This window comes from Schistosoma mansoni, chromosome 1 (assembly GCF_000237925.1).
Source record: "Schistosoma mansoni strain Puerto Rico chromosome 1, complete genome".
Taxonomy (NCBI): domain Eukaryota; kingdom Metazoa; phylum Platyhelminthes; class Trematoda; order Strigeidida; family Schistosomatidae; genus Schistosoma; species Schistosoma mansoni.
This window is the reverse complement of record NC_031495.1, coordinates 18415126-18430404: the sequence shown is the minus strand read 5'-3', so window position 1 is coordinate 18430404 and position 15279 is coordinate 18415126. Positions and strand designations below refer to the sequence as shown.

General features: G+C 36.4%; 1 protein-coding gene across 2 annotated transcripts; it reads left to right on the top strand.

The window, feature by feature from the left end:
- Positions 1-3706: 3706 nt before the first annotated feature.
- Positions 3707-12514, top strand: Smp_173180.1 (putative developmentally regulated GTP-binding protein 1 (drg 1); the record flags this gene model as incomplete). 2 transcript variants are annotated; one of them, XM_018793522.1, is made up of 7 exons in its annotated part: positions 3707-3745; positions 7125-7491; positions 7536-7705; positions 7749-7934; positions 7973-8208; positions 11658-11753; positions 12376-12514. In XM_018793522.1, the coding sequence occupies 7 exons, from the start codon at positions 3707-3709 to the stop codon at positions 12512-12514; spliced, it is 1233 nt and encodes a 410-aa protein (XP_018648025.1). The 2 variants fall into 2 exon arrangements, with proteins under 2 accessions (XP_018648025.1, XP_018648026.1); XM_018793523.1 differs by lacking the exons at positions 11658-11753; positions 12376-12514 and adding an exon at positions 8545-8717 and having other exon boundaries at positions 7973-8503.
- Between the last annotated feature and the right edge of the window lie 2765 nt (positions 12515-15279).

Genomic DNA, 15279 nt, shown 5'->3' with positions numbered 1-15279 from the left:
ATAATATTTGTTTAGGTAAATTTGTACATTTGTATATATGATGAATTTTAGAACCGTTATTACCCCAATCATCTTGTTCTGATTTCGATTGGAGTGTGTGCGTGTATTTACTTTTACTCTACAGTTATTAAGCAGGCAGATCTATTTAAATTTGGGTTTGGATCTTACAATATCACTAATGAAAATTATGTCTAAATGGTCATCCGAACAAGTGATAAAATACATTATATTTTGGTGGCTTAGTGATAAAAGGAATCGACAATCACATCAGGTGAAAGTACCACACGCATCTGGAGGCAAACCAGTGATTGCAGTAATAGCTAATTTGATGAATTCATGAACGGAAACAAATAGTGCTGATGAGATGAGTAAAAGTGTTTGACTGAATGTGGTTATTTTTATTATTTTCTTTTACAGTCATACTTGTCAAATCACTTACAGATACCTTTTGACATCAGTTGAATATTTTCCTAAATATAACAGAACTTGTTAAAATATTCTGAGTATAACATAATAGCATAAAAACTGTTATATAATTGCATTTGTCATAAAACCCGAGATGATTTCTTCATAACGCTTATGTGTGAGTAAATTGTCTGTAAACAATAATAATAGCTAAATATATCATCATATCGACAGGCTGGATGCGTTCTTATTTGGATGTTAGAAACAACAAATCTGACTGCAGTGTATTGAATGCATGCGAAGTATTTTTGGACCGCAGTAATCTCATCTGTCTTACTATGTTTATTTATCAGTCTCTTGCATCAAATCAAATGTCAACCTCTTAGTCATACTGTAAGAATCTTTATTGACATATGATTGTACAAAGAAGCCAATACAAAATTTAAAACATGAGTCTAAAGCGAAGCTAACATAAGCGAATAACCTCAGTCAGTCAGTATCATTAAATGGTCGCCTCATCTGCAATCTTAAGGTGCCCGAGATGAGAATGATGTTCTGTCCCATAAACATGAGTAGATTAAGGTCAACGCCCGTCGCAAACGCATACCGGTAATTTTAGGCTCTTTTAAAGGGATTGTTGAATTCGTTATCGTATTCTACCCTAGTCTGTCCCATATCCTGTTAGAAAGCTCTATTTATATAAAAACGGCATTGTAAGAATATCAAACAACTGTTACTCATAAACTGTAGGTCATATATCTATGCAGTATTGCATAATACGCCAGGGCCAAGCATGAGCTTTCAAAGTTTTCGTAAATGCGAATGAATAACGGTAGGGGGGTAATTGTGGAAGTCGTTCGAATGGTGTAAAAATATTATATTCATATATAAGTCTGTGAGTAGAAATACAGAACTAATGGAAGATCATTATATAAGACAATAATAAAATGATACAAACCACGTGAATCTGAGATTAATAGTGCTTTAGCCTACTTATCTCTAGGGCATATCAACTTCAAACTTCGCATAAAATAAACTAGGACAGAATAGATCCACTCTACAGTGTAGTGCTTAAGATCAGATACCGCCAATCAATGTAAGCTGCCTTACCACAAAGAGATTGCATTTTAGAGAACAAGGATTTATGACCACACAATAAACGAATTGTAAAACAAAAATTGGGAATTCACCTTTCATAAAGCACACGTTACTAATAAGAACATTTATAGATTTTTTATCTTGTTATTGCGGTTAAGTATGAGCCTACGACGTTTACGAATTTAGGGACAAAACGATTCAACAGTAAAAGCACGTTGTGACTCCCGGTTTTCATCTGACTGTAATGAGTTACATTTGGTTCTGATGCATACGTTGGTTTTGGTTCGTACATGCACAGCAATTCTGGTTGGCACTGGCATGTTTAAAGAAATCATAGAATAACGACGAACCCTGATCAAGCTGAATGCACGCTCTTTTTGGAGATCCGTAAATGAACGTTGATTCATAAATGAAAAATGAGTGTGAGGGAAGGCCAGTTAGCACGACCTGACCACAGAGGAATGGCAGTTCTGATCACTCCTTCGGACTTAACATTCAATAAATTATTCAGCCAATAAACTTTGTCCATCAAAGGTAGCTGAACTGAAAATACACAGCGGGTCAGAATAGAAAATGAGACGGATTAAGACATAATACTTTGTAGATCACATAGTAATATCACGTTTAGATAAGTATGTTAGGGGAAGTTGGTTGGTTTATTGACATAAATAATTTCATCCACGGCTAAAATAAGCCCAAAGAATACATATTCCAGCAGGCAGGACTAAACGACAGTGTTGCATTCCTACACACCAATTATTCCCCTTACAGGAGCAAAGGCCACCCACCAGCATTCTCCATCCAACCATGTCCTGGTCGATCCTCTCCAATTCCTTCTAGTTGTCGTTCATCCTTTTCATATCTGCTTCTATTTCCTTGGCCGTCCTCTTTTCTGTTTCCCTTCAGGATTCCAAGTTAGGGCTTGACTCGTGATGCAGTTTGCTGATCACCTCAATGTTCGTCCTATCCACCTCCAACGTCTTTTCCTAATTTCCTTTCCAGCTGGAAGCTGGTTTGTCCTTACTTAGAATGCATCTGTCGGTTGTCCTCCATGCGCGACTTTGCACTGTAGCCCGTCGTACGAGTTCCGGATAATGTTGACAATCTTCCCAGGGACTTCATAGTGTCGAAGAAGTTTCCATAATCTTCTCCTGTCCACACTGTCAAACGCCTTCTCATAGTCAATGAAGTTGATGTGTAGTGACGAGTTCCACTCAGCTGACTGTTCGACGATTATCCGTAGTGTGTTAATTCGGTCTGTGCGCAATAGATCCTTACGGAATCCAGCCTGTCGATCTCGAAGTTGGGCATCTACTGAGTCCTTCATCCGGTTCAGCAAGACTCTGTTGAAAACCTTTCCTGGCACTAACAGTAGTGTAATTCCTCTGTAATTCTCACATTTGCTAAGGTCTCCTTCCTTTGGTATCTTGATGAGGTGTCCTTCTTTCCAGTCCGTTGGCACTTGTTCCTCCTCCCAAATCTCCTTGAATAGAAGGTGAAGCATGTTTGCAGTTACCTCAATGTCTGACTTCAGTGCTTCAGCTGGTATATTGTCAGGTTCTGCTGCTTGTTTGATGAACATGCTGATTTCTTCGATCGTTGGTGGACTGACATCTATAGGAAGGTCTGTTTGTGCTACTACGATTTCCGGTGGATTTAATGGAGCTGGTCTACTCAAGAGTTCCTCAAGGTATTCTAATCATCTGTTCTTCTGTTCTTGAATCTCCGTGATTGCCTTTCCTTCTTTGTCCTTGATTGGTCTCTCTGGTTTACTATATCTCCCTGTTAGTTTATTCGTTGTATCATATAGTTGTTTGATATTCCCTTCTCTTGCAGCTTTTTCTGCCGTCGTTGCTGGTTGTCCCATGTATTTCCGCTTGTCAAATTTAATGCTCTTCTTCACCTATCAAATCGAAAGAAATCACACGAGAATGGTCGATTCTCTTTTTTTACCTGATAAATATGTAAAAGAATTCTCAACTAGTGAAGCACTTCACCTCAACACATTGTTATAGATCATTCAGTAAACCCATTATAAAATGATTCAAATGAAGATAATCATCCTCAAGTCCTTAATAGGCCTCTTACACTTCTAGGTTTTGTAAGTTCATATAAAGCTGTATACAGTCCTTCTTGTTTGAAAGATTTTTATAGGTCAACCTTGCCGGTCTATGTAAATTGTAAGGTCAGGGACTTCGTGGAAATGAGCATCCTACAAAAAATAGCCGAGATAGAAGCCGAGGTAACTTTGTCGTAAATCTATTTGTGTAAATGTCTTTTGGGTGGTTCGTGATTTTAAAGTTATATTTACTTCACTTTGACATGTCCCTTTTTTTGCCTCTTATAGTCAATGTTTTATCACCTACTACTTAAGAATTTCATTGCCGCTGAAAGTTGTATCTGGCTTCCATATTATCTGTTAAGTTATATTTTGTTAGGCGCCAGTAATTCACATTATATTGCCATCGTATATCGTATCTCTGTATGTTCATTTCAAGATAAGTCCTGCTTTAAAACGTAAGAGTTACTCAAGAGACCTGTACTTAGAGATGTGTTTGTTCGCGTAATTAATAACTTATGTGAGTTTGCATCAAGGGAGCACTCAATCACAGGGGAACTCAGGGCCAATAGTAATTGGAATAAATACGTTTTATGGCATATCTTGTATACTTAAACTAATCTTACTAATTATTTGTGTTAGGTACAATGAATAATCGTGACATAGCTTAAAACATAAATACAGCATAAATGGAATAGACTCTTTTAACCATCAGAGTAACTCACTTTTCACGTTAGCATTTTTAAAAAACCTATGTAGCATTTCTAAACGTCTTTCGGGCTTTACTCTTCAATAATAGTACGTAATTTATATTCATATTTTGACAAAAAGTCATTTGCCTTTACTTGTATCACATTTTTACATACATATGACTTACTGAGTTTTCAGGCGAGACTATAATTTATGGATAAACCAATTAAGACTAAAACAAAAGTTTGTAAATGCCGACACCAAATTTATTTATCCATGTGGCCAAATGGTGCTTTGCCATTATAATTGGTGTCAGTTTGTGATGAGAACCCTAACTCTTAATCCTTAGCTTAGCATCCAACTGCATATATCCACGCCAATTTAGAACCTTTATTTAACCATAGTATTTAATATTATTATTTGAGCACAAAATATTGGTACAAGGAGGCACCATATACATATGCGCCACACAAATCTCATTTGATTTGTATGAGGGCTTGGATACTACCCGGGCGCCCAGACCGAAGCAGGTGGTTTTCTTAGGGGACCACACCCGGAGCCTTTGACCTAAAGGTCTGGTCCACAAGGCAGTGTAGCATCGTAAGGAGATGCAGTCCCATGGTAGCCGGTGACCGACGATTGGTTCATACGCCATTTGTTCCCTCAGGAAACTGGAGTCCATGTGCACCATTGGTTTGGAATCATGGTTTTCCAACTCCCCTAGATGGACTTTCCGTGTTCACCAAACATTCGCTTTTCGTCCTCTTAATTTCGTAAACAACAGTGATGCCACGAGAAGGCAGTGAGTAGGACTTCCCTGGCAGAGGCTGTATACACGTGACCGTGTGAGAGCATCTCGAGGGAGAGGGCGGGCCCTCCCCACTCTCGGCCGTACCAGGGCATTCGGGGCTCATAGTATGTCGGTTGACATTCCCAAGGTCACTTTAGCATCGCTCTATGGTCGTCCATAAATTATACTCTCACCTATTCTCACTTATGATCTATTATTCCTAAACGATATAAACAGAGACACCATCTCGTTCATTGATTTCGGCGACAAAATCAAATCAATGCTCTAATTACGCTGAGTTATTAAATTCTGAATCAATCAAATTACTTCAGCATAAATCACACTTCTCACATACTCTGTATCACTTACATGTAGTCTTATGTATTGTCATATCCCAATTTGAATGCACTGTAGTTTTAATGTATTTGTTATATCCCGATAAGCACATGCCGTACCTGCGGACACTGATTGCCAACTGATTAAGTGCGGATTGCATGCCTTGGGCATTATCGCACAGTAATACAATATCATCCGCATACTCGAGGTCGAGAAGTCGTTCTCCAGGCAGCAGATCCACACCGCCATTACTTACATCCATCAGAGCTGTTTCCAGGATGTCGTCGATGGCAAAGTTGAAGAGGAAGGGTGAGATTGGGCAACCCTGCCTAACCCCACTGTTCGAATGGAACAATGGAGAAAGGTGGTTTTATGCCCTCACTCTGCCTGAGGTGTTCGTATACAGGGCCTTTAAGATGTTAATGAACTTCTCAGGCACACCCTTCTTCAATAGACAATCCCAGAGAACAGTCCTGTCCAACGAATCGAAGGCAGCCCTGATATCAAGAAACACTACGATTGTTGGCCTGCGATAAGTATGACGGTGTTCTAACATTTGGCGGAGGGTGAAGATGTGATCAATGCATCCTCGACCAGAACGAAAACCAGCCTGCTCCTCGCGAGTCAATCGTTCTCGGGTTTTAAACAACCTACGAAGAATGATAGAAGCCAATAGTTTGGACGCAATCGAAAGTAGACTTATCCCCCGATAGTTATTGCAGGAACAACGTGAACCCTTTTTAAAGATAGGGACGACTATTGACTCATTCCATGATGTTGGAACACTTTCTAGCTCCCAAACCTTTGCAAACAACACAGTCAGTTCCTTAGCCAGAAAGTCACTAGCATCTTTAAAAAGAGCCGGAGGTAAGTCATCTGGTCCCGGTGATTTGTAGCGTTTCAAGAGTTGGAGTTCCTTGCGGACTTCCGCCTCGTTTGGTGGATCAGTCGTCACCGGCCATGGGGGGCAGGACAAACTGGTTGATGTTGCCGGAGCAGCAGGCCAGTTGAACTGCCCTTTCGAAAAATTCCGCCCATCGTCCAAGACGTCGATGGATGTTAGTGATTGGCATCTCGTCATCCTCGTAGATTGTTTCACTTTTGGGATCCATTTATGGACCAATACTATTTGTGTATTTTTATCATATAATTGTTAAATAACTAAACTATTTATAATCATGTCCCTCCTATTATGAGTTTTATTTTGACCTATGAACTACCATTCTTGAGTTATGCCCCGTCTATCGATTATCTCCCTTATTCACAGCCACATTTGGCTAAATCTTGTACAAATGTTGTTTCCTATTTTATGGTACGATGTCGTCCGTCTGGTTGGTATATAAACTCAGCATGTTTGAAATGAATGATTCATACCGCAGAGGTTGAGATTGATGTTCTGGACTTAACTGGATGGGCTAAGCAAAAAGCAGGACCGATAAGTACTCTAGACTGTTTGCACGCGTTTTATGCGTCATTGGTCCAATCGACAAATTACTGCTCTCTAATTGGCGGTATTATCACGTTCTACATTAACAGGGCACATAGGCCACAAGTTATAACATGTATGGCCAACAGTCCTCGATCACTAAAATATCTTATTAGTCTGCCTCCAAACTATCTTTTTTTCAAACGTCTATGTAATTTTCTCTATCAACCGTATCGTATGAATAAAGATTCTTGGATGAACTCAAATGTTATGGATTTACTTCTACAGCCTGTTTTCTTATGCTCAATTTTCGTTCATAGATGGCTAGGACACAGAAGAACAAAAATACTATGGGTCATTTAGGATTATTAAAGGCTCGGTTGGCTAAACTTAGGCGAGAACTTATTGAACCTAAAGGTGGTACTGGCGGAGGGGGAGAAGGTTTTGATGTTGCTAAAACGGGAGATGCACGTATTGGCTTTGTGGGTTTCCCATCAGTTGGAAAGTCAACACTTCTGTGCAATTTGGCCGGTGTCTATTCTGAAGTGGCTGCTTATGAGTTCACAACCCTTACCACTGTGCCAGGCGTTATCAGGTACAAAGGAGCTAAAATTCAACTACTTGATCTACCCGGTATTATAGAAGGTGCCAAAGATGGAAAGGGTAGAGGAAGACAGGTGATAGCTGGTAAGTCATGTTTGCAAGAAAAGTCAGTGAATTTTTACGCATAGTTGCCCGAACTTGCACTCTCATTCTCATGGTGCTAGATGTCCTTAAGCCTTTACAACACAAAAAGCTTTTAGAAAACGAACTAGAGGGATTCGGTATTAGACTAAACAAAAGTCCTCCCAATATTACATTACGCCGTAAAGAAAAAGGAGGTCTGAATATTCAAACCTTAGTAAGTTTTCCCCATTCTATTTTGCTAAAAATGACGTTTTCAGGTCCCTCAATCTGAATTGGATAAAGAAGTAATAAAAACTATTTTAAGTGAATATAAAATACACAATGCAGACGTCTCACTCAGATGCGATGCAACTGCTGAAGATCTAATTGATGTGATTGAAGGTAGTCGTGTTTATATTCCGTGTATATATGTTCTCAACAAAATTGATCAGATTACTATTGAGGTATGAAATGAGTCATGTAATTGTTCGGATTTTGTTAGGAGTTAGATATCATTTGTCGTGTTCCTCATTGTGTGCCCATTTCAGCTCATCACAAATGGAATTTTGATGATCTACTTGAGCTAATATGGGAGTACTTAAACTTGATAAGAATTTACACAAAGCCCAAAGGGCAGTTGCCTGATTACAACGCTCCGGTTATTTTGAGATCTGCTTCGCACACTGTTGAGGACTTTTGCAACAAATTACACAAGACTTTAATCAAGGAATTCAAGTAGTAAGTTCAGATAACAGTTGAAAGATTTAATGAAATTTTGTATAAATGCTCCGATCACTTCTGGAAAGTTTTATATCAGAACAGTCGTTAAATACTGTTTATTAGATGATAAAGTGAAATAGTTCAATACATTCTTTTTAGTTCAAGTATTTTTTTAATTTTATGAAATCTGCAAACCCCTCGTATGCAACGTAAGAATGTTTAATAACATAAAACCTTTGACAACAATGAATTACAGAATAAGCAAGAGCTTAAAAAGAAGTTAGTAGTATAAATCTCACAGAAAAGGAGTTAGGTAAGACAAAGTAGTTTAGAATAAAATTATTCGCCTTGCAGACAAATAGTTCATAATCACTTTTGTCATTATTGATTTCTATGGTTGGTGATAGAACCTAGATATTCTGCGAGTTCATAGACTTCAGAGTATTTTCCCCATTTGAACACTTCCAAAATTCCTGGTCCATAGATCCAGTCCACAAAGAACTGTTCCAACGCCATGAGAGCAATTTGCATGGTAACTAGTATCCGATTCAGATTCGTATACTATTTCTATTTCGATCATTCTTTACTACTGACAATAGCCTATCTTTTACAGGTTCCAGAGTCAGATTTATGATACAACGAATAAACTAACAGGGAGATATAGTAAACCAGAGAGACCAATCAAGGACAAAGAAGGAAAGGCAATCACGGAGATTCAAGAACAGAAGAACAGATGATTAGAATACCTTGAGGAACTCTTGAGTAGACCAGCTCCATTAAATCCACCGGAAATCGTAGTAGCACAAACAGACCTTCCTATAGATGTCAGTCCACCAACGATCGAAGAAATCAGCATGTTCATCAAACAAGCAGCAGAACCTGACAATATACCAGCTGAAGCACTGAAGTCAGACATTGAGGTAACTGCAAACATGCTTCACCTTCTATTCAAGGAGATTTGGGAGGAGGAACAAGTGCCAACGGACTGGAAAGAAGGACACCTCATCAAGATACCAAAGGAAGGAGACCTTAGCAAATGTGAGAATTACAGAGGAATTACACTACTGTTAGTGCCAGGAAAGGTTTTCAACAGAGTCTTGCTGAACCGGATGAAGGACTCAGTAGATGCCCAACTTCGAGATCGACAGGCTGGATTCCGTAAGGATCTATTGCGCACAGACCGAATTAACACACTACGGATAATCGTCGAACAGTCAGCTGAGTGGAACTCGTCACTACACATCAACTTCATTGACTATGAGAAGGCGTTTGACAGTGTGGACAGGAGAAGATTATGGAAACTTCTTCGACACTATGAAGTCCCTGGGAAGATTGTCAACATTATCCGGAACTCGTACGACGGGCTACAGTGCAAAGTCGCGCATGGAGGACAACCGACAGATGCATTCTAAGTAAGGACAAACCAGCTTCCAGCTGGAAAGGAAATTAGGAAAAGACGTTGGAGGTGGATAGGACGAACATTGAGGTGATCAGCAAACTGCATCACGAGTCAAGCCCTAACTTGGAATCCTGAAGGGAAACAGAAAAGAGGACGGCCAAGGAAATAGAAGCAGATATGAAAAGGATGAACGACAACTAGAAGGAATTGGAGAGGATCGACCAGGACATGGTTGGATGGAGAATGCTGGTGGGTGGCCTTTGCTCCTGTAAGGGGAGTAACAGGCGTAAGTAAATAAGTATGTAAGTAAGAGTTAGATTTATGATTGTAGTTATCGTTAATTAACCATGTGTCAGGGACTTACTAATTACAATGCATCACGAATTTTATCGAGTTTAAATTTGTGATAATCAATGTTTTCGGCTGTTTTAGCAGTATTCTCTTCCTATTTTATATTTACTAATGAGTAGACAGTGAGAAATTTAGAATTTCATCCCATATATTTTATTTAAACAAACTTCATTTTTCATATTTGCTTTGGCTTACTGGTGTTTTGTGCTGGTGAAGCGCTGTTTCGTGACGTATAAATAGTGCTCAATATAACATTATTTTTCTGTCGTATCCACGCATAACTTGGATTTTTTGAACAAACGAAGCGTTCAGTAGCTGTTTTTTCCAAATTATGTATTATTATCAAATTCTTAGACATTTTTTTACTATTCATTAGTAAATTTGTAACGAAGAAGAAGTTATATTTGAAATTTATTCCAATAAACCTTTATCGAGATGGAACCATTAAGAACAGACCAATTCTACCGTCACTTTATATCCTTTGAATTTATCAAAGATCTGTAGTTTTATGAAAGTACATAAAATTCCGTATGCTATTTCTGTATGGGTTATTAAAATATGATGTCGTGTTTGACAACTTAAAATGGTTTGATCACCGAATTCCTGTTTCCAGGGTTCAGTAGTTCGGGATCTAGCCATTTTGAACAGTTTCAAATTTTATTTATGCATAAGGGACAATGAACACGTTAACTAAATACTGTGTCTTTCAGGTTTTCTCCAAAGTAGCCATTATTTATAGTAGTCTGTGTTGTCGTGTCGCTCCACTTAACTTGTAGGATTCCATGTCCTTTATATTTCAAGGCATTTTTTTACTCGATATAAATCTGAATAAATCACCTCTATCTTTTAATGACAAACTGTTTAGTCTTAGCAATCAAGCAGAATTATATATACTTAGTCTACTTCATTCATCTTTATCAAAAAGCTCTAAATGATTTTCTGTCAACATCTTATATCAAATTTATGCCAGTTAATCCTTTCGGGATGAAATGGATTGATCACAATCTTTCAACTTGCTCCAATAACTTACCATTGTAAATTTATTTTACTGTTAATTATAAATACATGTTATTGAATATTGTGAACTTCATACGTTCATACAAATGTACAGAGTTCCCAACCTGTACTGTATTCTACCTAAGGATTATGGAAACAGTTGGCAATATTATCACATGCTAAAATATCTCTATCATGAATATGCAAGTAGTTGACGAGCCAGATTCTTATAATTTATGGACTTTCGCCATATGTTCGCTCCGGTTATTCAATTTTTTGATTTAGTCTAAATTTTAACAATCTACTTAGAAAGATTGTCTTAGCTGCCTAAAACCATTAATTTTTTTTCTAAAAGGATAGTTAATTTTAATCGGAATTCAACATTTCACTGAATACCATAATTCTTTTCATTTTAATCTCGATACTGAAGTATTTCTTCAGAAATATTTGTGTCTTCTAGTTAATTGTTAAACAATTTGTTATTAGAAATCCAAGTTAGTATACTAATTATATCCTTTAGAAATATCATTCGTGAGTTTAAAATAAAGTTGTCACTTATATTCTGGAATAATCCCATTAGAATATTATGGTTCTCTCTGAACAATTCAGTTTAGTCTGGCTAGCTTGAATGTAACATTTCTTTTGACTAAATAATACAAATAATTTTGTTTTCAAATATTATATGTCTCATAATTTTGAGTATTTTACGTATTTTTTTTAGTGCTTTTGTTTGGGGTTCGTCAGTAAAACATCAACCACAGCGTGTAGGTAAAGATCATATACTTCACGATGAAGATGTTGTACAAATTGTTAAAAAGTAAGTATCCACAGATTATCTAAAATATCACCATACAGTATATAAATGAATGGTATTCGTTTTAAGAAATTGTCACCAAATTCTACGGTTATAATTTCAGAATAATGATCAAAACGAATAACCAAATCCGGTGCAAGTTTATCTATTTGAAATCCAGGCTATAAATGCAAGGTTGTTAGTAAAATAAGTTTGTTAGCTAGCATTTATCAATAGTGAAACAATTAATGTTTAACGTATACTTGAACTGGAGTTGTGCTTCAGTGGCTTCACTTTCGCGGTTCCAACGCTTAACAGTTGGGCTTGTAGGCAAATATCAGTCTGTACTTGTGTGGAAATTAAAAGTTCAGTAATGCAACTAATATATTTTCTTGGGCTAGAATTTCGAAAACTACACTATAACTAAATTTAAAGTCATAAACTTGAGTGTTAAAATCAACATACAGTTACAATTTTCTTAAACGACTCAACGAGATTTTATCCTTTAGGATTCTATATTTCCCCAATATTAGTAAACCTTCGTATCTGCATCACTGCTGGTTTACTACAGTTTTGTTTCAACCGTTTACTGCCCAGAAAGCCGTTCATCCTAAAAATCATCATAACATGTACATCCATATACGAGGTTGTTTTATCATATGTTGACCATATATATATATATATATATAACACTTACTTTTTTTGTTTCAGAGTTTGACCGATTCGCCATTCACTGTGTCACTTTTACCTCCCTTATGTATTTATTGAGTCTGCCAAAATTGTGATGGACAAATAGAGTTCAGCGATACGATTTCGACAAGTGCTTCGCGTTATTATTATTGTATTTACAGATTTTCAATAGTTTTTGAATAAAAATATTTGTGGAGTAGACTTTCGTGTGTTTATTTTCGGTAGCGATACTTTTTAATCGATAACGATACTATGTATGTATGGTGGTGGCACAGAGTTTGGTTGGTTGTTTCGTTGGTAAATATACCAAGATTTCAATACAGATGTACTTTTTCAAAAATAATATCTTCCAATAATGTTTCCAGTTATATCTTACTTTATTTACCTAACATTGGTACTTAAGTTTGAAGACGTTATATTGTGGAATTAGATAACACAATAACCAAAACTCGGATATGTAGATCATTTTTATGTTGACTTTAATGGTCCTAAGGTACTTTAGTTACCTCAGAATCTCATATTCTAGGTCCTGATTCCTAATAGAGTCGCGCTTGTATGCTCTCGAGGACACACAATTTTTTATAGTCCGATTAAAATCAGTACATAGCGAGAATCGTAATCAGTAGCATTTATTTCTTTCTGATTGCTCTTCAGTTAATGTAGTGGGTTGGGACTGAAATCACCTTTGAATTTATCCGTCTATCTTCTAAACGCTAATTGTCAGTTATATTTATTGACCATTCTTATATCTGATTGTATCAAGATTAAAGTGATAATTAGATAATTGTTTAGAAACATAGTTTTTTTTTTCAAATAAATAGTGAACATGGGAATTTCGAAATACTTATGCGACAATTCGCTTATCAATTTTTGTACTAGGTATTTGCTTGATTATTCATAAAATGAGAATAATTTTACAGCAAACAAATTGCTTAGTTTTACTATATTGTATGACATTACAGAAGCTTTTTATCATCTTGATGTCTTCGTAAAAAAATTATTTATTTCTAAAAAAAAGTAAACCGTGGTTACTCTATTAACCAATTGGCTTGAGATTCATTCTCAACTTATCTCAATCTTTAGGAAAATTCTTGTTACCACTTTAATAGGGAGGGATATTGTTGTCAGCTCATTAACGCGTCTTTGAAATTATATATATATATAATAAAAAATATAACTATCACCTTTATATCTGGCACTAAGATATTTTACAGAACATCTCTTCCATCGAAATCAATTTCCGGACATTTTAGATGGTGTGCTACCTATTTACTTTCGAATGTATTAAGGTTCTCGGTATTCGTTTCAGTAATTGATTATGTTCTTCTACACTCACGTTATTGTCATAATTTCTTTTAGTATCTCTTGATAAGGAGAGGTGATCACGATGGTTATTTAGCTTTTCGGATAATATCCTATTGTCATCTTACCCTCATATTTCATCGTTCTACTTTTAAAATCTTTAGGATAATCGTTTGTTCAGAATGAGAACGTAATTAGTTTCGTTTCTGTGTTTTACTTCTAATTCTTCAGCGAGATGACTGACTCTGTTTACGAGTTGCTTAGTAACTTGTTACTTCGTTTGTTGATTTATAAATCTTTGAAAGTATCAACTTTATGAAATGCTAAATGTCATATTATTGTCTTGTCGTTTTTCAACTAAACAGTCAGGATTCTGGTTTATGATCCTCCCTGTAAAATTTAATGCCATCTTGTACAGTAATTATACTTATTAAAAGTTTGCACAGAAAGACTCTTTTACAATTACTAGTTATCATTTAAATGTTAGATGGGATGATCTATTTCATGACTCTACTTGGTCTCAAGAAATTTAAATGAAGTCTCCAATAATCTGGAAACTGGAGACCCTCATTACTACTTCTATACATTACTGTAGATCTGAATAAAGTTTAGAAAGAGAAAGATAATCCATTAGTATCTAATAGAAAGCACAAATATAAGTTCATACTTATACTCAAGATTTATATTTATTATTAATTTATTAGCCTTATATATACCTAGCTCAACAAAGAAGAGATATGGAACTTGGTTTAACTTTTACCAACTCACTGTGATTAGATTTATTTTGAGATGGTAGAAAAGATTTGTGGCACAGTATGATGGTTTTTGTCAAGTGGCCATCTCTTAACTGGGTAGTCTAGTGGTAGTTTCATTGTCCTTCTAGTCAACATCGTCAGGAGAAGCTTCATAAACTGGGGTGCAATAATTCCTTACAAGTAGAACCCAAGTGGAAACATTGTTTATGCTTTACATATACTCCACATATTTGTTTATATGTGTATACCTACTTATGTTCACATCATTTTTGTTTTTAATAAAACGTTTGACTTATCTTTATTTATTGTACTCAAGCATTCATGGTATTGCACTGTAGTCTCAATAATAATAAGAAATGCCAATCGTTGATGCTTGTTGTTGATAAGATCAATAAAGTGGAGTGAGCTACAAATTTTCCTCTTATTTCTTTTTTAAGAATATTTGGAATTTTATGAAATTAGATTTCAGTAAACGTAAATGATAGTATTTTCATAGTTGGAAGCATGAGTCAATTGAAGCTAGACCACCAGGGAAAACCTGGAAGTACTGGACGGCCGCTTCCTCTTATTGTGGGACTCCTCTGCAGTGCGCATCCACGACCTCGCCTCGTGAGATGATGCAAATACAGGACCTACCTGACGATCACTTTAGGTTGAGATGACTTATGCTTATTTCTTTGGAGCATATTACTTAACAGAAATTGTCTACTTGGATCGAAACACCCCTCATTCATCTTTGTACTGTTATGATCATCTACATCATATGATAGACTCTATCCAAAACATTGAGTACTTAAATATCA